General features: G+C 61.4%; 4 protein-coding genes across 8 annotated transcripts in view; 2 read left to right on the top strand and 2 right to left on the bottom strand.

Moving 5' to 3' along the window:
• Nucleotides 1-2,400, top strand: part of SBNO2 (strawberry notch homolog 2) — a 41,006-nt gene extending 38,606 nt beyond the window's left edge. For all 3 annotated transcript variants that reach the window (XM_065745873.1, XM_065745875.1, XM_065745874.1), the window contains 5 exons: nt 256-348; nt 540-671; nt 909-985; nt 1,157-1,347; nt 1,671-2,400. In XM_065745873.1, coding sequence (XP_065601945.1) covers nt 256-348; nt 540-671; nt 909-985; nt 1,157-1,347; nt 1,671-2,287 — 1,110 coding nt within the window. In that variant the 3' untranslated portion in view covers nt 2,288-2,400. The remainder of the gene's footprint in view (nt 1-255; nt 349-539; nt 672-908; nt 986-1,156; nt 1,348-1,670) is intronic.
• Nucleotides 2,401-5,015: 2,615 nt separating this feature from the next.
• Nucleotides 5,016-6,558, bottom strand: GPX4 (glutathione peroxidase 4). Of its 2 annotated transcripts, none has more exons than XM_065745867.1 (7): nt 6,484-6,558; nt 6,288-6,382; nt 6,048-6,192; nt 5,796-5,947; nt 5,689-5,713; nt 5,383-5,442; nt 5,016-5,300 (listed from the first exon to the last, which is right to left on the bottom strand). In XM_065745867.1, the coding sequence occupies exons 1-7, from the start codon at nt 6,556-6,558 to the stop codon at nt 5,244-5,246; spliced, it is 609 nt and encodes a 202-aa protein (XP_065601939.1). In that variant the 3' UTR covers nt 5,016-5,243. The 2 variants fall into 2 exon arrangements, with proteins under 2 accessions (XP_065601939.1, XP_065601940.1); XM_065745868.1 differs by having other exon boundaries at nt 5,016-5,276.
• Nucleotides 6,559-6,812: 254 nt separating this feature from the next.
• POLR2E (RNA polymerase II, I and III subunit E) lies at nt 6,813-8,915 on the top strand. The gene is made up of 8 exons (XM_065745838.1): nt 6,813-6,928; nt 7,000-7,174; nt 7,250-7,365; nt 7,693-7,773; nt 7,942-8,000; nt 8,157-8,235; nt 8,515-8,593; nt 8,847-8,915. The coding sequence occupies exons 1-7, from the start codon at nt 6,872-6,874 to the stop codon at nt 8,578-8,580; spliced, it is 633 nt and encodes a 210-aa protein (XP_065601910.1). The 5' UTR covers nt 6,813-6,871; the 3' UTR covers nt 8,581-8,593; nt 8,847-8,915.
• Nucleotides 8,916-10,666: 1,751 nt separating this feature from the next.
• On the bottom strand, nt 10,667-20,677 carry ARHGAP45 (Rho GTPase activating protein 45). 2 transcript variants are annotated; one of them, XM_065745985.1, is made up of 23 exons: nt 20,422-20,677; nt 19,109-19,433; nt 17,929-18,072; nt 17,262-17,346; nt 17,073-17,145; nt 16,888-16,966; nt 16,518-16,655; nt 16,229-16,293; nt 16,022-16,132; nt 15,858-15,938; nt 15,588-15,767; nt 15,274-15,411; nt 14,917-15,107; nt 14,602-14,750; nt 14,405-14,482; nt 14,163-14,264; nt 13,689-13,852; nt 13,408-13,596; nt 12,947-13,084; nt 11,790-12,031; nt 11,459-11,705; nt 11,282-11,357; nt 10,667-11,144 (listed from the first exon to the last, which is right to left on the bottom strand). In XM_065745985.1, exons 1-23 carry the CDS (start codon nt 20,509-20,511, stop codon nt 10,885-10,887), a joined length of 3,345 nt encoding a protein of 1,114 aa, XP_065602057.1. In that variant the 5' UTR covers nt 20,512-20,677; the 3' UTR covers nt 10,667-10,884. The 2 variants fall into 2 exon arrangements, with proteins under 2 accessions (XP_065602057.1, XP_065602056.1); XM_065745984.1 differs by lacking the exon at nt 20,422-20,677 and adding an exon at nt 19,778-20,228.
• Nucleotides 20,678-21,422: the final 745 nt, after the last annotated feature.

Raw genomic sequence — 21,422 nt, 5'->3', positions numbered from 1 at the left:
TGCCCCATGGCTCTTTGTCATGCTTGTGTCATGTTTGCTGTGGTTGTGAGCCAGGTCACTGATGCTGGGAATTGCACAGAGAGAGGCCTGGTCCTGCCTAAGGCTCTGGGCTGTTGTGCCATGTTGTGCCTGCCAGAGCCTGTTTCCAGTCTACAGCAGCACCAAGTTTGTGCTGAGAGCATGTTTTGTGAGACAGACTTTGATGCATTTGTCCCATGCTCCGAAGTTACAGAATCCATGTTTGTCCTCATTTAGATCAGTGTTGACAGAGGCCTGAAGTGGGAGGAAGCTTACGAGAAGTCACTGAAACTGACGGGATCCTACGATGGGTTCTACCTCTCCTACAAGGTAGGTTCCTGGGCAAAATCTTAGCTGAGAGGATAGCTCCTCAGAGAAGGTCTAACACGGCCCTTGGGCTGTGTCTGACCTTGTGCTGGGAGATGCCTCCAAGAATTGCATCATGGAGAGGTTAGTTTGGACAAGTATTTGCCTGGGGGGAGAGGCCCATGTGACTGTAACCATCAACTCTGCCCCAACAGACACGAGGCAGCAAATACACCTGTCTGCTGGCAGAGCAGGGCCGTGGCAAGAACTTCATCCTCTACAAGCCAAATATTGGGAAGCAGAGCCAGCCTGAGAGCCTGGACAGTCTGCACAAGAAGTACCGGCAGGTAGGTGGGAGCTGCAGTCCTGCAGCGTGGGGAGAGGGGCAGGCATCTTCCTCTGAGCAGAGCTGGCTGAAGGACATTCACACAGCCCCTTTACACCTTCTTATACCCCTGTTGTGCATCAGACAGAACTGGTGGTGGCACCTGGGTGTGCTGACAGCCAGTCCTGGATTTCAGGTGTCAGCTTTATGTCGGACAGTGGACAATCCTGACCTCTGCCTGTAACTGCTTCTTCTGCAGGTGACCCCTGAGGAGGCCAAGGAGCACTGGGAGAGCTGTTATCGCTTCTCCTTGAAGAAGTGTAACCATGCTGTCTGGTAAGGGATGCACAGCCCAAACATGCCTGGCTCTCAGGGTGGGGGACCTGTCCTGTGCTCCCCAGCAGTGCTGCTGGGGTCGGGGCTGTGGCAGTGAGGGGGGACGTGCTATGGAGGCAGTGAGTGGAGCAATCTGCCATGCTGATTCAGGTTGTTTTCTCCCATTTGAAGGAACAGGAGCTGCAAGCTGATCCAGGAGGGGAAGGAGTGTTTCCAGGGCATGCGCCTGCGTCACTACTACATGCTGTGCGGGGCCCTGCTGCGGGTGTGGAGCAGGATTGCCAGCATCATGGCAGACATCACTAACACCAGCTACCTGCAGATCGTCCGCCTCAAGACCAAGGAGAAGAAGAAACAAGTTGGTAGGTGAAGTGGGGGAAGGGGAGCAGGGGTGTTACCAGGATGTTCTAGGGGAAGGAGGAAGGGTTCCAGCTGCCCAGGGCCACTCTTGCCCTCCTAAACTGGGCTGTGTCCTGAGCTGATAGCACTTGGACAGCTGAGGCCACTTGATATGTTTGGGCAGAGCTGTGGTTGCAGCCCCATCCCCTGCTCCACAGCCTGGACAAGAGGCAGAGTGGATGGCAAATGCTCCTGATAAATGGGTCGTGGTGTTCCTGCCTCTGTCCCCACAGCTCCCCGTCCCTTCCCTAAATGCTCTGGGGACTGAGGCACATTCCTCCCTTAGGGATAAAGATCCCCGAGAGCTGTGTCCGTAAGGTGCTGGAGGAGCTGAAGCAGATGGATGAGAATGTGAAACGGAAGCACAACCGACTCCTCCAGGCACAAGAGCAGAGCCTGCACTTCTCCCTCCCACTGCACATGCTGCAGCAGCCCCTGGACCTCACGCAGCCAGCACCTGGGCTCCCCCTACCCCGGCCCTCCCTGCGCCAGGACGAGATCCTGGACCTGACCTACAGCCCTCCCAGCAACAGCATTCCCGACATGATGAACCCAGAGCCCAGTGCTCTGTGCTTCCCCCCGGAGCCTGTGCTCCAGCCGCACCAGCAGCACGGATCTCCCTTTGGCTTCAGCCACCTTTCTGCCTTCAAGAGCCCGGGCCCTGTCCTGGAGGGGAGCGTGCCTCTGAGCTCTTCGCTGCAAGAACATCAGCCCCTGCCTCACCCTGAGCCCTCACAGACTCTGCAGCAGCAGGAAGATTTTGTCCAACAGGATGGGAATATCAATTTCAGAGAGATCCTGGAGGACATGCTGAGGACGTTCAATGGGGCCCCTCAAGAGAACATACTCCCCCAGGAGCGCCAGAGCGTGATCCAGTTCAGTGGGCTTTTCCCCAACTTCTGAGAGCCTCTGGGTGCACCGAGTGATGCTCAGCCACTGCAGATCCATATCCTTTGGGGCAGAGTCGAGGGCTGGGCAGCCCTGGCTTTTCTACTGGTTTGGACTGATCCATTTCTTTTTTTGAGGGAAGAAAAAAACAAAGAACTATAGTTCTGTAAAGCAAAGTTTATTTATATATAATATACAGTCAGGCCTGTATAGATTGTACATAACGTGCTTGGGGGCAGTCCAGTGCTGCCAAGTTCAGCTGATCAGGACTGATGGTCTCTGCTGTGTTCAAGTCCCACTCGTGGGTCAGTGCTGCGTGGGACCGAGGAGGGGTGCCCCCGTCCCCTGCAGACTACTGAGTTTCCAAGCCAGGTCGTGCCTCTCCCAGCCCAGAGCGCTCTGCAGCTGCAGCCCCTGAAGCTGCCTCAGCTTTGCAGCAAGGAGCTGACTGCACCAGTGCTGAGATAGCTGGGATGGTGTCAGAGCTGCTGAGTTTGTCACAGCTCAACCATGCAGGCATTGCCCGGAGCATCGGGGCGTGAATTCCATCGACCTCTCCTGAGCCTGCAGGGCTGCTGCAGCTGGCCGTGCTTTTCCCACGTTTTGCTGCCCTGAGCTTTTTGTCCTGGCTGCCTCCCCAGCCCTGCCCTGCAGGGCTTCTCCTTGGCTGGGACGGGGATGGCCTGGCTGTGTCACCCAGCGCTGCTCTCAGCCCCACAGCGAGGTCCCTGGCGAGCACAGGGACGTGCAGTATTGCTGCTCCTGCTGCAAATCCAACCTCCAGTACCAAAGAGCAAACGTCTGCTTTGCACTGCACTGCCCCAGATCCCCACCTGCCCCAGCACAGAGGGCACTGCTGCTGGCCCTGCTCCACACCTCCCACCTCGGCAGGTCCCGGGGATGTCTTTTGTTTTCTCTGCTTAACCTGAGGAGTGTGGCAGGAGGCTGGCTGCATGCCCCAGGCAGCTGCATCTTTTCTCTTCCCCTCTGCATCTTTTCTCTGCCTTCTGTCACCCAGGGGCGCTTTCAGGGGAAGGACCTGAGCCCCTCCCTGGCCGGGGCAAGGACCTGGAGGGGCCACCACTGCCCGGACAGGTCGGCCTTGAGGGGCTGCAGCTTTTCACGTGGCCCTGAGCCCCTCCAGGCACTGAGCTCTGGCTTTGGGAAGCGCCATGGGTCGCTGCAACCCCAGAGATGGGAGCTGCCCGCACTGAGAGCAGGGGCAGCCCGTGGGCTCCCTGCACTTCATGCCAGGGGCTCCTCCCCCCACCAGCCCCACTGTTCAACCGTGTCCAAGGAACCCTCCTTACCTCACAGCCCACACCAAAGATGGGAGCCCCTGCGAGCAGCGCACCACTGCCCCAAAGATCGCAGCAGAGCAGGGCTGTCCCCTCCCCCTCCTCCTATTTAAAGTATCCCCCGGCTCACAACACTCACATTCACTCACTTGGCACTTGCTGAATTCTCACAATGAGGGAAAAGGATACCAAGAAAACCCATTTCAGAGAGACTCAAACTCAGGAATCACAACGAGGTATTCCCACCCGGGCGCCCTTTGCTCACCACTGCACCACGTTACCGCAGTCCCACGTGGTGGCTTTGACATGGTAAAATGAATATATGCAATGATCCTTCCCCGACCTCTGAAAGACAGAGAGCACCTTCGAGGAAACCCCTCCCTGCCCTGATCCTGTGTTTTCATCAGGGTTAATAATATGTAACGATATCTTTTAACTAAATTATTATTATGCAGTTGTCCTACTGATTGTATGTATTTTTAAATGAGTCCCTCTTTTTTTTTCCTTCCCTTACACCTTTTTGTTAGCACTTTTTAATCCGCTTGTCGTTTGCCTTTGTTTTTCTATGTGTATTTATAATTAATTGAGATGTATATATGTAAAGAGATTTTTTTTTTTTTTAGAACATGTGCCTTGGACTAATAATTCCTGAATTTTCTACTTGCCTCAGGAGGATGGTTTTTCAATCTGCTCAGTAAAAAGGAGCCACGTGCCAGGTTTCTGTAAGTCCCAGCTCTGTCTGTCTGACCTTCCCCAGGGTCTGGGCCTGGGAGCAATGTCCCACTGACTGCTGGTGCTCCCCATGCTCTGTGTGGCTCTGGGCTGCCCGGAGTGGGGCTGGGGGAGGATCCTGCTGATCCAGACCGAGTTGGAGGCCAACATCTGTTTGTTTTCTCCCCGTCTTAGCTGCAAACACAGATAAAAGTGCCATTGTTCATGCTCACAACTCCATTGTGGGCATAGCTCTGCACCGTGCACTGCTCCTCACACCCAACCCCCTCCCAGCCCCACTCTGCTCCCAGCTTCACCCTTGCCCCACAGCTCAGCTCCGCGTGCTGTGTCACCACGTGGGGCTGGGAGCTGTTGCGCAGTGGCTGCCTCTGGCTGCTTCTTGCACCACTGTGAAGGGGGAGTGCTGGTGCTCGCTCCAGCAGCAGGGAATCTTCATTTGGGCAGACGCTGTTGTTGCGTGGCACAGCACACGGGGCAGAGGCTCAGTTCCCCTGATGCAACGCACAAACACGTGCTCCTCTACTTCAGCTTTTCCTGCGTGACCCCCTCGGGGCTGCAGCTGACCCGGGATTTGGTGTCAGCACTAATGAGGATTATCCCTCCTGGCTCTGGTGTGCTGTAAAAGGTCCCAGCTGCCCACAAAGCCCTGGTTCCCCCCCCCACCCAGGCGAGGGGGGGCAGCGCATCATCCCCATCCAGCCAGGCAGATACCAGTCGTTTCCAGTGGGTTTATTGCAAGAGGACAGTAGATACTACATTATGGCTACAGGAAGGGGCTGCCCAGCAGAGGCCACCGGCCCTGTGCAGCCTTCCTCCAGCAGGTGCACGCTGAATCTTCAGGTCTGCCTCACCAGCGAGCTGGCTTCAAGGCAGGCCGTCATGGCGCTGAAGGATGGGGCCCACAGGGAGCGGGGAGCAGTGCCGGGCAGCAGCACGGGGCTCTACAGGTAGGCAGGCAGGTCCTTCTCGATCACCTTCGAGATGAAGGGGAGCATCACCTTGAGAGCACCACTGCTCTGAGCACATGCCAGAAGCCCTCTGCTGGGGCTGGTGGGCAGGCAGAGCGCAGGCAGCACTTACGTAAGGATCCTCCATGGGGCTGTACCTCTTCACCACTTGGCCCTCGCGGTTGATAAGAAACTGTGGGAGGGAAGCAGAACCCAAATGAGTGAGTCCAGCTGCAGCCCGGGAGGGGCAGAGCAGTGCAGGGCTCTGCTCCAGGGCTGGGACTGCCCCACAGCGGAGCTGTACCCCTGCAGGGCTGCTCCCTGCTCCCCTCAGCCCACTCCCACCCGGTACCAGCACCGATGGGGGGGTTCTCCCCACCACCCCAGAGGTGAGGGACTGACCCACACACAGCCCAGGAGGCAGCAGCACAGTCCCTACCTTAGTGAAGTTCCACTTGATGGCACTGGGAGAGAAAAACGTGGTGAGAAGGGCAGAAACGCTCTGTGCTGCAGCACCGTCCCCCTGCCCCCTCCCCCACCACTCACTTCCCCAGCGTGCCCCGGCCCTTGGGCTGCTCCTTCATCCACTTCCACAGCGGGTGGGCGCCGTCCCCATTGACCTCGATTTTGCTGAACATATCGAACTTCACTCCGTAGCCCTCCGCAAAGGCCTTGATCTGCGCGTCGTCCCCGGGCTCCTGCGGGGGGGAGGGGTGGGGGGGGAGGGGTGGTCGTCACGCCGTGAGCGGGGGGGGGGGGGGGTCCCCGCACGGACCCTCCCGGCGCTGCGGTGCCCACCTGCTTCCCGAACTGGTTGCAGGGGAAGCCCAGGATGCGTAGCCCCTTCTCAGCGTATCGCGCGTGCAGGTCGACGAGCTGAGTGTAGTTCACCGCGGTCTTTCCTCACTTGGACGCTACGTTGGTGATGATGCAGACGAAGCCCCTGCGGAGGTGGGGGAGGGGAGGTGGGGGGGAGCGTGCAGCCGTCGCACTGAGCACTGAGCCCCGGCCCGCGGCGCTGCCCGCCCCGCCCCGCACCTGTACTGCTCTAGGGACACGTCGCGGCCGTCGATGTCCCGCGCGTGGAAATCGTAGATGGAGGTGGCCGACCGCCACTCGTCCGCCTGCGCACACTGCGGGGCCGCGCGGACAGTGGTCAACACGCGGCCCCGATCCGCTCCCACCCCGCAGCCCCCGGCCCGGGCCCAGCGCAGCCCCCCATCCCCGCGCTCACCATGCTCCGCACCGCGCCCCGCACCGCCGCCGCCCCGCACAGCAGCGCCCGTCCCCCGCGGCAGCCCCAACCCATCTCGCCACCGCGCCGCCCCTCAGCCAATCGGCGGCTCGGACTCGCAGAGGCACCGCCCCACGCTGTAGAGCCGCCAGTCAGAGCGCAGAGCGAGGGCCTCCCTCGGCTGACGGACGGGAGAGATAACCAATCAAATGGCGGAGCAGCTACAGAGGCGGGAGAACCCACTGGGGGCGGGGGCGGTGTCCTTGGGCCTCCTCCTTCAGCCTACAGCTCCCGGCAGCCCTTGCGGCCGAGGCCTCCGCGGGGGGCAGCCCCGCCTGTGTCGCGGGACCGGCATTGCGGCGGGCAGCCCGGGGTCCTGCGCGGCAGCATGGACGACGAGGAGGAGACGTACCGGCTGTGGAAGATCCGGAAGACCATCATGCAGGTGCGGGGCGGCCCCGCCTCTCCTCCCCGTCCCTCTCTCCCTTTCTCCTCACGCGGTGCTTCTCCCCGCAGCTGTGCCACGACCGCGGCTACCTGGTGACGCAGGACGAGCTGGACCAGACGCTGGAGGAGTTCAAGGCGCAGTTCGGGGACAAACCCAGCGAGGGCCGCCCGCGCCGCACCGACCTCACCGTGCTGGTGGCACACAACGACGACCCCACCGATCAGATGTTCGTGTTTTTCCCCGGTGAGAGGCGGGGCCGAGGGTCTCCGGGGCCGCCCCGCTCGGCCTCGCCCTCACCCGGCGCTGTCCCTCCCGCAGAGGAACCCAAGGTCGGCATTAAGACCATCAAGATGTACTGCCAGCGCATGCAGGAGGAGAACATCACGCGCGCGCTGATCGTGGTGCAGCAGGGCATGACCCCCTCGGCCAAGCAGGTGCGGTGCGGCCCCGGGGCTGTGCCCCTCCATAAACCCGGGATTTCCACCCAGAGAGAGCCGTTCATCGAAGGCTGTGTGCCTCAGTGCTGCCTCTCGCTCAGCACTCCGCGCATTGGGCCCAAATGATCTGTTCTGGTGCGGGAGGGACTGAGCTGTCAAGGGGTGCAGAGGTCTGTTTGCTCCCTGCCTGCATCTCTGTGTCATTGTGAACGTGAGCGCTGCAGTGTCCCCCTCGTGGCCGTGGTGCCCCTCTCGTGGTGCTGCTGCTGTTCATCACGGGGTGGATCTGAGCACAGTCACAGCGATGTACTTCCTCCCTCCCAGTCCCTGGTCGATATGGCTCCCAAATACATCCTGGAGCAGTTTCTGCAGCAGGAGCTCCTGATCAACATCACAGAACACGAGGTGAGCAGTGCAGGGCATTGCTCTGTGCAGAGCTGCAGTGTGGGCTGTGCTGGGTAGCACCACTGGGGCTTTGTTTCTTACCACAAGTCACTCATCTTGCAGCTGCAGGGAGGCGGTTGCTCTCTCAGTTTTTCTAATCTCTTGATCTCTCTCCTCTGCTGTTTACAGTTGGTCCCAGAGCACGTTGTCATGACGAAAGAAGAAGTAACCGAGCTGCTGGCCAGATAGTATCCTTCCCTTGCAGTCAGGGTGTGATGTGTGATTGCCTTGAGCTGAGAATGAGTGCCTCTGACCGTGGAGTGTATGATGTTGTCCTGTTAGCTGTGCTCTGCCTTAGAACACATGGGTGCCTGGGCCACACGTGTGTCCTTGACTCGGTGCAGTAAGCTGAGGGAGAACCAGCTCCCCAGGATCCAGGCTGGGGATCCCGTGGCCCGATACTTTGGGATAAAGCGAGGCCAGGTAAGAGAAGATAGCCTGATAGAGCAGCAGGGCCCTGCAGGCAGGGTCAGGAGCTGTAAGCACAGTATTTCAGAGCTTGGCAATGGGAAAGGCTTCCTCTTTTTAATTTTAATTTTAATTTTTCTAAATGCAGAAGATATCATGGGTTAGGGAGGGACATGTGCAATCCAGCAGATAGCTCTGGGGCCAGGCTTGGCTGCGTGCTGAGCCTGCTGCCAGCAGCTGGCTGCTGTAACAACAGCCACCCCCCAGTGCTCCTCCTTCCTTCCTTCCTTCCAGGTGGTGAAGATCATAAGACCGAGCGAGACCGCGGGCCGCTACATCACCTACAGACTGGTGCAGTGATCAGAGCTCTCAGGTAACGTGGAGTGTGAAATCTCCATCTTCAGGCAGTGCCTTAAACTTAGCTGTGACTTTCCAGGGTTGGCTTGATGTGAGTTGTCTCTAGGAAAAGATTCCCTCCAAGTGATGTAAATGATTTGTGCAGGGAACTGTGTGGGATGGACCAGAGCAGAGCTGAACTGGTTTCGTGTTCAGAGTGGTTGGGCTTTGTCAGGGTGCTCCGCCGAGGGAGACCTGAGCTTATTCACATCCTGAGTTCTTCCTTCCAGATGTGGAAGGGTTCTTTGACATCTGATCTCCCCACCCACCAGCTCACAGTGCTCAGAGGTGTCTGCGTTTGTGAGGAGGTTCTCTCCCCCTGCTGCCCATCTCAGCTCTTTTCCTTGGCCCAGCTCCTCCTTTTCCAGCACGGATTTTGCTGCAAGTCCTTCTGCTTCGTTAAGGAATGCCACGAAAGCACCTTGAAACAACTGAATTACGCAGGGAGGAAACGAGTGGAAAGAGGCTTTTGCTGCCTCTGTTTTATGAGACCTTATTTTTATTAAAGGTTTGTACTCCTGCTGTTCTTCACTGTGACTGCATTTCTCAGCTTCTCCCTTTCCTGTATCAGAGCTGTACGAACGTGGTGAGCTCCTGTCTGTGCTGTTCTCTGTGGGATTCATTGCTGCTGGAGCTGATGGGCAGCTCAGCTCACCTCACAGAGCTCTGATTCACTCTGTCACGTGCTGTTGTGGCCCTGTGGTTCACACCTTTGCTGCTGTGATCTGTTCCATCTCTGTCTCTTGTTTTGGGACTGTGGTTTTCAGATGCTGCAGAGGGTTTGTACGTTTCAGTTTATTTGCTCTAGAAGTGCTTCCTTACAGTGCTCACAGCCACGGGGATGTGATTGAGCTCCAGGACAGACACTGACTGGGACACAGGGCTTTTATTCTCTCTGGAAGCATTCAGTCTGAACACAGCGAAACACAGAATGCAGCTCCATACAGCAGCACAGACACGTCACAAGAGAGCATTTCCCTTTTTCCATGCTCAGTGTATATACAAACAGAAGGGTGTTGGGTACCGTGCGAAGCTCAAGCATCACTTTTGCCCCTTCCTTCACTCACATTCAGCCCTCATCCACCCTCACACACACTCGTGGTACCGCTGTGGTAGCAGCAGAGATGGCACTCGGCCTCGTTCTGCCACCGTGGCCATGATGTGCTGGAGGAGTCCAGCATCATAGCAAAGAGCTTGCAGGTGTCTGCAGCTCTGATTTGGCTCAGTTACACACCAGTCAGCTGTCAGTGGAGCTTTGGTGCTGTGTACCTCCTACCAGTCGTGTTGAGATGCTTCTCCAAGCCGCCTTTGAGAGCTGTGGCCTCGTTCAGCCTGCCCTTCCTGGTGGAGATGGGTCCCCCAAGGGGTCCCAGCTCTGCCCCATCACCTCGTCCTCCTGTAATGAGGTCCTTGGACCCTTCCAGCCCCTGCTCAGTGCACCTCCAGCTGGGACACGGCTCTGCTCAGCTCCTCAGCAGTCTCAGCTCTTTGCTGCCTGGGCTGAGTTATCAGAAGGAAGCAGCGTTCAGCTCTTTTTAAGCTTAAAACACACCCGTTCTTATTTTCTATGCTTCAGTGCAGGAAAGCTTTGGAGCTTTAAGAAGAACTTCGGTGCTGTTTAACCCTCCGAGTGCCGTTGCCAGCAGAGATAGTGGGTTCTCACTGGAGGGTCATCTTAACACAAAACCAAGACACAAAACCTCCCAGAGGAGGGGGCCGTCGTCGCGTCTCCCCCTGGTGCCCCGCTGCCGTCAGGGGACAGGTTTTGGAGATACGAAAAGCCCCGAGACCGTGCGATGGGGGGCGGGAATTGGGGGGGGGGGGGGTGGATGCCCATCGTTATATACATCAGCAGCAACGCGAGCTTTGCCAGCTGGGCCGGGAGAGGCGTTGCTCGGGAATGCTGCGGTGCTATGGAGTGCGGCGGACTCACGTCGGGGCGGCGGCCGTAACGGGGATGGCACGTCGGGAGCAGCACGGCCCCGGGGAGCAGCGGGACGGGACGCTCGGGCTCTTGGTGATATTAATGCAGGAGGAGCGTAGCGCTGCAGAGCTGAGCTCCTCCCCGCGGCCGAGAAGCGAAAGGGGCTCCGTTCAGAGAAACGCGTGCGACGGACGGGGCTGCTCGCAGCCGTCGGGGCGAACCGGTTGGGGTTTCCCCGCGGCTCAGCCCAACGGATCCGTGTGCGTGAGCTCCAGAGCTGAAGCAGCGGGGGCCGTGGGTGCCGCGAACCCCCGCACCCATCGCTGCCCGGGCCGGGGCCGCGCTCACTGCCGGCCCGGGGCGGTGACATCGCTCTCGGGGTCCTCGTCGGGATCGCTGTGCTCCGCCGCGGTGCAGCGCGGGGCAGAGCCCTCTGTGTCCGACTGCCCGATGCTGCACGTACGGCTGCGCTGCCCCTCGCTCCCTTCCTCGCAAAACGCCGCTTCGTCCGTGCTCGTTTCGCTCTCCTGCTTCCTCAGCCGCCCACCGGGCTCCCCTCCGTCCTCCAGCTCCGAGTCGGAGTCCACCGAGCGCTCGCTGGGCTCTGGGGATCCGTACAAAGGCACGGAGCGGTCACCCAGCCGTCCCCGAGCCCCTCACTGCGGTGACGTGTGGGAACGGCTGTCCCCGAGGGCTGGGGATGCCGCAGCCCTTGGCACCGCCCCCAAACCCATCACTTACCCCCAAACGCTCCTGCGCTGTACCCCAAATCGCCCTTCCCCGGGGGCTGTGGGCACGGAGCGGCTGTGGGTTCATCCTGCGGGGAGGGGCCCACGTGAGTGGGGAGCACACAAAGCCCTGCCCCCCCCCCGCATCCCTCTCCCCCCAACCCCGCTGCTCCCTCCCCAGGGTCCATACCGGGGTCTCCTCCTCACGATCCGTGCTGAATTCGCTCCCGTCCGCCGTCAGCGTGGCATTGTCGTCCTCGAAGATGGTGGGGTAGAAGATGATGAGCGCCTCGATGACGCGTGCCTGGTGGGGGTAGTCCACCAGCGACGACAGAGAGATGGTGGCATCCGTGGGCCGCGGCCGCAGCAGCGTCGGCCCGAAGACGATGCCCAGATTGCTGGAGGTCATCTTGTTGTCCTGCTCCACCTCCACGATCCTGGAGGACGACGAGGAGGAGAGGGGCCATGAGAAGCCCTTCCCCATCTCCTCCCCACCCTCCAGCCCGGATCCCCCTCCCCACCTGCGCAGGTGCTGCAGGAGGTACTGCAGCGTGGCCGTGTTCTCCCAGGGGAGCTCCTTCAGCAGCTCCTTCAGCTTCAGCACCAGGTTCACCACCACGCAGTCGGTGTCGGCCCCTCTGTCCTCCAACTCCGGACCCCCTTTCCCACTCCTCCCCTTGGCCTCACTGCTGCCCTGCAGGCTCTCCTTGGCCGCCCCCATCAGAGCGTTGTACATTCGGAATGGCACAATGGGCTCTGGCAGCTGCAATGAGAACAGTGCCGGATGGGTCCTGGAGGTGGGGAACCCTCCAGAATAAAAACCCTGTCCCGGGGTGGGTGTTGATGTGAGGTTGTTCAATAGGACGGTGTTAATTGTTCCCTGGGAGGAGGAGGTGGAGACGCTGGGGCTGTCAGGAGGAGCACTTTTTGCTTTGATGTTTGCATAAAGAGCCCGGAGCAGTGCGTAGCTCTGCGGCCTTCACCAGATGTCTGTCTGCTGGGGATGGATTGCTCTGCAGCAGAGCAGCACGGGGACTTCAAAGCCATTTCTCTGCCTGACAGCCTGGATCACAGTGCAGGACCGACCTCTTCCTCCCTTGGCACTCTGCTCTCCCTGCCCCGGAGCTCAGAGCCCCGCTCTCCTGGCTGTGTGAGGACCTGGGGAGAAGCCTCCCTCTGCCTCCAGGAGACCAGCACAACGGGTTAAGCAGTGAGGCTGCAGTGAGAAGCTGCTTCCTCTCCTCCTGCCCCGTTTGAGGATGTGGGTCGGGGTTTGAGTTTCGGTGCAGGAGAGAGATGATGGCAGAGATATGGTGCTGCAAGCAGAGGGCTGGAGAAGTGAGCCGAGCCCGGCCCCGCTGCGGGCTGACCTTTATGGCCACTTCTCCTTTTCCTGCTGCTCCCCCAACTGCAAAAGGGAAGGGAGGAGGATGATGTGTGAGGGCCCAGTGGGGGCAGACACCCGGAGCTGCCCCGGGATGTGCAGCAGGATTGCTGCTCAGGGAGAGCCCCTCCTGCACACCTCTCCACCTGGCTGGCCTGGCCAGGAGGGGCCCTGACCCACACTGTCACCCGTGGGCAGCTGCCAGCCCGGTTTGCAGCAGGACTGCCCCCTCCAGACACGGCTCGCTGGTGCCAGGCCTGCTCCTGAAATCACCTCTGCCCTAACCCCCCTCACCTGTCTCAGGTAGAGCTTCAGCACGTTGCTGATGTCATGTGGGGACGCCTGGGACAGCTCCACCAGCTCCTTCCCGTTCTCAAAGGCCTGGCAGAGCTTCTCCACGCGCGTCTTCACACCGTTCACTCGGTAGATGCCCTGTCAAGGAGAGAAAACCAAAGCTGGACATTTCTCTTCGAGTTTGCACGCGCTCCCATTTCCCACTAGCTCCTCTGGGGGTGGAAATCCCTCTCAGGAGGTCTGAGAGGGCTACTCCAGCTCCAGCATCGCTGCTGTTCCCCATTCATAGGGAAGAGAGGATGTGCAGGATGTGTTTCTGTGTCAGTTTGTTTGTTCTGGGCTGGGTCTGTGCCCTGGGACCTCCTGGATTCTGCCTCAGATCCGGAGAGCTGTGCTGGTTCTCGTTCCAGGACATCCCGAGGGAAAGCAATGGGAGCTGGAGGAGAGGGAAGAAGGCTCACCTTGGTTTTCAGCGCCCGCTTCTCTATCTCAGAGATGCACTTCTTGATGATGAAGGGGATGCCGTCCGCGCTGCCCTGAGATGCCTTCAGGAAGTCCTGCCCAAACAGCTGCAGCTTCCCCTGCAGCTTCTTGTGCCCGCATTGGATGGCCAAGGTCTCCAGGCACTTCTTGTGGCACGCCAGGTAGCACTGGGAGACAGGAAGGGCTCAGAGGTGGGAGGCAGCGGGGCTGGGAGGGCACTGTGCCTGTGTCCCCCCTCCCCCCCCATCCCCGGTGTTACCTCCTCACATTCTGCCCCCTGGAAGTACACGTAGCTGTTGCACTCCCGGCACTTGGAGGGGGCCCTCAGCTTCCTCAGCCGGTGGGTCTGGGCCGCCCTGGAAAGGCCCACGTTCCTAAAGGGCCCCGTGGGAGCTGCCATCTCCGGGGTGATCCCATTGATGCCTGTGGGCAGAGCACAGAGGGACACGTTGGGGGTTTGGAGGGTCACTGCCATGGAGCCCTGGCATGCTGACATGTGGGGCACAGGGACACGTGGGGCACATGGGCACACGTTCCAGCCATCCAAGGGCTGTGCTCCTGACGCTGCCACTGCTTTGAGCACAATCTGCCCCTGGCTGATGGAAAAGGTGCTGTGCTCCCCGTGGGCTCCCTGGTATTCCAGCTCTCCTCCCAGCAGAGATTTAATTTACATCTGAAACTCCCAGATTCTGGAGCCTCCACCCCACGTACAGCACGCAGCTCCGTCACGTACTCTGCTCAAAGGATGCAGCGCTCTCGTCCTTCTCCCCCAGCTCCTCGCTCGAGGACGTGGTGCCGTTGGATGACAACCGCTGCAGTTTGTGGCTGAACTCTCCTGCCAAAACGAAGGCCGTGGTGAGAGCTGGGGTGGGGAAGTGAGGGCTGAGGGGATGGGCGTTCCCATGGGTGCAGTGTGGGCTCGGTGGTCCCCACCTGGTCCCAGTAGGTTGGGATCAGTGGTTGTCCCGCACCCACCTGAGCTGGAATCCAGGTTGCTGTCGGCTTTGGAGGTGGAGGTCGGCCAGGACTTGTGCACTTGGTGTCCCCTCCCCGCTGCGGGAGGAACAGAGCTCCTTTTGGGATTGCCCCCCATGCTCGGGGTGGCTGCACAGCCCCGATGCTGGCAGGTGTTGGCTTGCTGCAGGCAGTGCCTGGAGCCTGGCTTTGCTCACCTCTGCGCTCCACCAGCGTCCCACCCTGAGCCTCCCTGGCTCCCTCCGTGCTGCTCCCATCCCTGGGGAGCCCAGCCCCATCAGAGCTGCCACTCGTGGAGAAGTCACCGGCACTGAAGCTGCCCTTCCTTGTGCGGGTGAAGGGGGACCTGGTGATGGGGAGGGAGGAGAAAGGCCATGTCCAAGAGGATGCGGGGAGAGAGATGCTGGAAAAGCTCCATCACCGAGCAGCCTCTGTCTGCAGGAGCCCCCCAGGGCTCCCTGAGGCTGTGGGGATCGGCACAGAGGAGCAGTGATTTCCCCCTCCCCCCCTACCAGGCGTTGTGGGACACGTAGGGCTCGAAGTCGTACTGCGTGTCGGGCTCGTCGCCGCGCTGCAGCTGCTTGACGTGCGAGGCGTACTGCTGCCCGGGGTCGTACAGCTTGCTGCTCTCACACAGAGTCTGGAAGTAGACGGGCAGCGGTGCTGTCTGCGTGTGCATGGCCTGATAGAAGGCGATGGTGGCCTAAAAATAATGGGGAGAAAGGAGACGGGGGGGTTAGGGAGTGCCACACGGGGCTGCCAGGTGGGGAATGGGGAGCGTCGAGTGGGGCTGGAGCTGCAGCCTTGCCCTTGGCTCTCCGGACGCTCTGGACCCCCACCCCGGCTGTGGCACAGCCCCCAGCCCTCACCAGTTTGATGATCTGGTCGCTCTGCTTGATCAGCTCGTGGATCTGCCGCAGGGAGTTCACCTTGGTGTCCTCCAGCTCCTGCTTCTGCGTGTTGGCGTCCGCCACGCAGGTCCGGTAGGTGGCCATGGCCTCTTCTGCCTGAGGGGTGGGAGAGGGGAGGTGGGAGCTGCTCAGAGGTGTGGAATTGGACAGGAGCTGCCTCCCTGTGCTGGATCTGCTCTGTGTGTGAGCTCAGGGCGAGCTTTCAGTCCCCGTGCTTCTGGGCTGCCCCGTGCTAAGACACCGAGGAGCAAGCAGAGCTGGTGGGCTCCCACCTTGTTCTTGGCCTCCTCCTCCAGCCGCCTCTTCTTGTCCAGGGTTTTGGTGGTGATGCTGCTGGTGGTGCTCTGCTGTTCCTCCTCTGCTCTCACTGCCACGTACTTGGCCTTCTCGTGCTCCTCGCTGCGCTGCATGTACACCTGCTTGGCCTTCCTCAGGTTCACCTCTGCATCTTGCTGCCAACAGAGGAGCACCGGGCTGAGGGCTGAGCCCTGCAGGGCTCACCCTGCATGCAGCCCCCCAGGATGGATCCTTCCATGCCTCACCAGCTTCCTCTGTGCGCGGTGCCACTGCTCCTTGATCTCCTTCCTCCTCTTCTCGTGCTCCAGGCGCCTCACGCTGAGTGGCTGCAGGAATAAATGGTGCAACTGGGAGAGCACAGCCCCGCACACAGCCCTGGAAGCAGCTGCAGCATGCTCTGCCTGCTCACCTGCAGGAAGGTCTGGTGCTGCAGCGTGTTGACAGCCTGCAGGACTGACGTGCCATACTCCATGTCCTGCTCCAGGGCCAGCAGGTAGATGGACAGGAAGGGCATGCTGGTCTGTGGATGAGAAAAGCAGAGCCCTGAGCCTCAGCCTCATCAGGAGCTGCTGGCTCCTGCACGGCTCGGAGCGGGGGAGCTCCAGCGTGGCCGTACCTCCTGCGTGATGGTTTGCTTGCAGCTGTTTGCCATCTTCTGGAGCCCTTTGGCAAACTCCATTTCTGGAAGAGAAAGGTCAGGAGTGAAGAGAGGTGGAACAGGAGGGTTTCTGTGCCTGTTGGGTTACTTCTTAAACAGAAGTCAAGGATTTCAGGAACTTCCCACTTCCAGATCCTACAGCTCTGACTCCCTCCGTCCCATGCAGTGCTCTCAGACCATCCCCCCACCCCCATCCCTCCCCAAGGATCTCACCCCACAGTGTATGGACACCCCCCCCATGTCTCACCGAGTGCTGTCCTTTTCTCCAGGTACCCGATGAGGTCCTTCATGTACTTGGAGATGTTCTTGGCATACTGCAGGGCAGCATCCACCCCTCCCTCGCAGCGCTGCAGCATCACGTCCACCTCCTCAGCTGCCAGACGGACTGTGACATGGGGACAGAGGGGGAGGGGGGCGATCCCAAGCTGTGCTCTGCAGCTGGCTGGGCCGGTCCCAGGACCCCCGAGCAGCCAGGAAGACCCCAGCCCTCACTGCAGCAGCTCTCAGCTCTTCTCAGCTGTGCCCCCAGGGGCAGCTCAGCCCAGGAGCTGTGCGTGGCAGAGCCCATTCCTGCTGTCTGACTGCCCTGATCCCTGCTCTGATGGCTGCTCACTCACCTGTGTTGTAGCTCTCCATGCCCGAGGGCACGCCGTCCCCTCCAGGCCCGGGGATCCCCCCATAGAGGCTCTCCATAGACTTTGGGATATCGGGAAAGGAAGGAATGTGTCAGACAAAAGGGAGTGGTTGGAGGGGATCCCTGTGCCCGGGGTTGGGGCTGACACCCCCAGTGGGCAGCACACACCTGGTTCTGGTCGCTGGGTGGGATGGAGAGGATGGTGCTGCTGTCCACCTCCCCCATGAGGAACTCAGAGACGCTGCGACAAGAGGAACAGGGCAGTCAGACAGGGAAGGAGCAGCGGTGACAAAGTGGGGTCACCTCCCTCATCCAGGGACGGGAAGGGACTGAGGGATGGTGGTGCAAAGCCCTCACGTGCTGCTGAAGGACACCGCGATGGTCTCCACCGCCTTCTCAAACTCACGCTTGTCCGCCTCATTGTTGGATTCGTAATGGAAGCCTGCGGGTGGGGGGGAAGCAGGACCCCCATCACCACTGCTCGCCCTCCACCCCACAGCACGGCCCCACTCACACACATCCCAAACACCTCCTGCCCATGGGGTCGGCTGCACGAGGGGTTCCCAGGACAACAGAGGAGCGTGGTGCACGGCTGCTGGGTGAGGACCCAGATCCCGGCCCTGCAGCCATCAGCACTCAGCTGCCTCCATCCCAGGGCCCCGTGTGGGGCTGGCCCCATGGCAGAGCGCTGCCAGCCCCGAGGTTTCCTGTCCTCGCGTGGTTACCGTGTCCAGGAAGCGCTGACGCAGTGTTGTGCTGCGCCTGTGGTTAGCACAGCCCCCCCTCCCCCTCCCCACCGCAGCTGTAATTGCTCTACTCCGGTTGGGACCGGGGCCCCCAGACCCTGCTCACAAACACAGGGGTGTGGGACTGGGGCTGGGGGGTGGCACGGGGCCGGGGCTTGGCTGTGAGCACCTTCATTCTGCGCCCCATCCGTGGGCAGCCCTGCTCTAGGCAACCCCCCAATGGGCACCCCAACATGGGGGGGGAGGGGAGTGGGATGGAGCTCCCCCTCTGGGCTCACCCTTCACTTTGGAGATGAGGGTCCCCGCTGCTGTCAGCGTCTCCAGCGTGTTGAGCAGTGGGTATTTGTTGATCACCTGGCGCAGCACACGCAGCGTTTCACCCAGACACTCGTGGGCCTGCGGCCGCTGGGACTCCTTGGGGTCTGCAGGAGTGGGGGGGGGGATGAAACACTGCCCCTGTGTGACCCCCATCCCTGGCACTACCACCTCCCGCCCACCCCTGCCATGGTGCGGACACACCTTGTGGGTATTTTTTCCTCAGCAGTCAATTTTTCCTTTGAAAGTGGTTTGGGAATTCCCTTCCCATTTCCTCCCCTCCTCCCCCCCGGCCACGCACTCCTGGCAGCAGTGCCCCATCCGTTGGCTTGGCCGTGTCCCATGGGGTCCCACGTCACAGCCCCCCACCCAGTGCCCAGGGCCCATAGGGATGCTCTGAGGATGGCAGCCTGGCTCCCAGCTCCAGGTGGGGAAGGGATCTCCTCTGCTCCCTCTCTCATTTCCCCATCCAGAGTAGGATGTGGGCATAGCAGAGCTGGGGGCAACGGCCAAGGGGGGGTGGGGGCTGTGGAAGAGAGTTATCCCCAGAACCGTGGCCACATCCCACAGTATTCCCACACTGTGTTTGCCACGGTTGGGCTCGGTTGTTTTCCATGGTGAGTGAGGATGCGTCAACACGTTTGCTGAAAACAGGGCACCATGTGATCCCAGCAGCCCCACCTCGACGTGGGGAACACCAACAGTGGCTGCTTCCTACACCCCTGGGGGCCGCAGCCCCACAACCACACCGCCCTACAGCCCCGCTCTCACTACAGTCATTGTCCCCATCCCAGAGGGAGGACCAGGGGACAGAGGTTGGGGCTGTACTGGTGCCCCTCGGGGCCCGGGGCTGCTGCCAGGCAGCTGGCACTGCTACGCTGTAAACAGGAAAGCGGGCGGATGAAAATAGCTCGCGGGCAGGAAGCAGTGTTATCCTGGCTCCGAGCTCCCAGCAGCCACCCACCGCCCTCTGCCCGTGGGCCCCCACCTCACCACAGGCCCCCAGGGCAAGGACCCCCCTCCCATGGGGCCGAGCATCCCTGGAGCCCCACAGCAGTGTGCCGTGGCTCAGCAGGCGATGCCATGGGGGAGTCCTGTGGTCCCCCAGTCCCATCCCCACCCCCCCCCCACCCCAGCACTCACCGTCGCGCAGCACCACGTCCCGCAGGTTCTCCAGGGCATCTGCAAACCGCGCCACGTCGGTCAGCAGCTGGGAGATGTCCTCCACGTCGATGAAAAGGCCCTCCCCACCCTCCATGGGGCTGTAGGATGTGGGGGTCTTGTGGCCCTTGGGGCTGGCCCGGGGGCCGGCAGGGGTGAGGGGGAAGCCAGCAGCGCTGGCATGGCGGCTGAGGCTGGTGGGGCGCTTCAGGGTGCCCACGGCACTGGGACTGCTGCTGAGCTTGGCACTGGTGGGGGGCAGCTCCCCAGAGCTGGGTGCTTCCAGGCAGTCCTTGCGGGACAGGTCCTGCAGGAGCACAGCACAGCGTGAGCATCACCCTGGGGATGGCATTGCCCGAGGACGGTGGGCTCCACGGACAGTGGGATTTGGCCCCGCACATCCCTTCCTCTTTTTCTGCCTGTCCTGTCCCCGTACCCAGCACATCCTTGTAGCACTGTGGGGACAGACACGGGGACACCTCCTGGGCCACCAACAGCAGAACTGTTAGGGACACACCTAGGGATAACACACCAGCACCCCATTGCCATCACCGATGGGGAGCACGAGGCCACACACCCCAAGCAGAGCTACGGGGGCTCTGCAGACCCCACGGGCTGCTCCCTCCCCCCATCCCCAAACCATCCCCATACCGTCAGCTGCACAGAGGGCGAGCGGGGCAGCGAGTCCAGGGAGAGCTTTGGCGAGCTGGCCTTCCCCATCCTGCAGCGCCCGGCTGCGTAAGGGCTGTAGCTGTTCCGCCCCACTGCCCGGCCCAGCATCCCGCCAGCGCCCGCACGCTGCGCCCACCCATAGACCCCTCAGCATGGGGATGGGGATGGGGGACCCTGCGGGGAGCTGCGGGCGGGCTGAGGCCGGTGGCTCGGTGCCATGGGTTGGGGTGCAGCGCAGGCGCGGGGCGGGATGAGGAACCCCGTCCGCCGGCCGCCCCGCAGAGGACAGATGCTTCCTCTTGCACTCCCAGAGCCGACGGGTCACCGATGAGTAAATAGACCCACAGCAGAGCCGCGGTGTGGGGCTGGCCAAGCCCCACTTCCCCTGCTCCTGCCCCTCTCAGGTCTCTCAGTCCCTCCACCACGCTCCCCATGTTCTGCTGCAGCCCCGGCACTGCCCGCTGTCCTCCCAGCCAAAGCCTTCGGCTGCTGCTGCATCCCCTTCATCTGAGGCAAAGCCCCCCCCGGCCCCGTGGGAAGAGTCCTTCCTCATTTCCTTCCTCCTCGCATCCCTCCAGCCATCTCATCCCTCCGGCCGTCCCATCCCTCCCTCCCCACGTTACCGGCAAGGTCTGCGGGATGGGACTCCCTGCTCGGCTCTTCTTGGAGATGGAGGGGGTCTTCATCAGCTCACGCTTTTTCCGGGAGAACATGGCTATAGGGCGGCCGTGGGGGGGCCCACGCTGCCGGCACCGCTCCGTTACCCCTCCGGCAGCATTCGCTGGGGCCAACTGTCAGCGCAGCGCATGTGACACCGCCTTATTTCCTCATTGGGTTCGCAGGCAAAGCTGAAACAGGAAGAGCCAAATGTGCAGCGAGGGCACGATGCCGGGGGGAAAGGGTCCACGGTCGCCCCCGCGGTGTAGTGGGGGGCTCCGCGTGAGGATCCCCGTGGAGTTTTGCGGCCCACGGAGGACGGAGTCCCCGGGAGTGGGGCTGAGGAGCGCCCCACGGGGGTCAGAGTCCCGCTGTGAACTGATGGATGGCTGTGGGTCTCCAGCCCTTGGCTCAGCCCAGCTCGGCTCTGGGTCCCCGCCTCAGGTCCCCGCCCATACCTGTAAGCCCACCCCAGGACCCCACCCGCGACGCCCCCACCCACAACACAGCTCAGCCGTGCAGCCCTCGGTCACCTTCCGCGACGCGAGCGGTGCGGGGCAGGGAGATGCTGGAGGGGGATGCGGGGACCCGGGACGTGACCGAGGGTCGGGCAGTGGGTGCGGGGCGGGGGCGCGTGGGGAGGGTGTACACGCGGGATGCCCACGGGAGCGCGTGGCCGTGGGCGTCCCGGTAGTGCACATCACCGCGCACACGTGTACGGGGTTGCACACGCGTGTGCGTGTCCGTAGTGCCTCGCGCTGCCCGTGGGGGTGTCCCCGTGCCGGGATGTGCCCATCCGTACCCGGGGCGTCCCCGGTCCCAATCCCCGCCCTGAGAGCTCCCGGAGCAGCCCCCCCCCCCGGCTGCCGGTGTCGGGGTACGCGGGTCCCCCCACGGTCGGATCGCTCCTGCCCTTATTTGGGCATTTCGGCCCCGTCCAATCAGCGCGGGGGGGCCGGGCCCGACC

The sequence above is a fragment of the Cyrtonyx montezumae genome, unplaced genomic scaffold (genome assembly GCF_038088225.1).
Source record: "Cyrtonyx montezumae isolate F1298 unplaced genomic scaffold, pur_monq_1.0 scaffold_39, whole genome shotgun sequence".
NCBI classification, from domain to species: Eukaryota; Metazoa; Chordata; class Aves; order Galliformes; family Odontophoridae; genus Cyrtonyx; species Cyrtonyx montezumae.
This window is presented reverse-complemented; position numbering and strand designations above follow the sequence as displayed.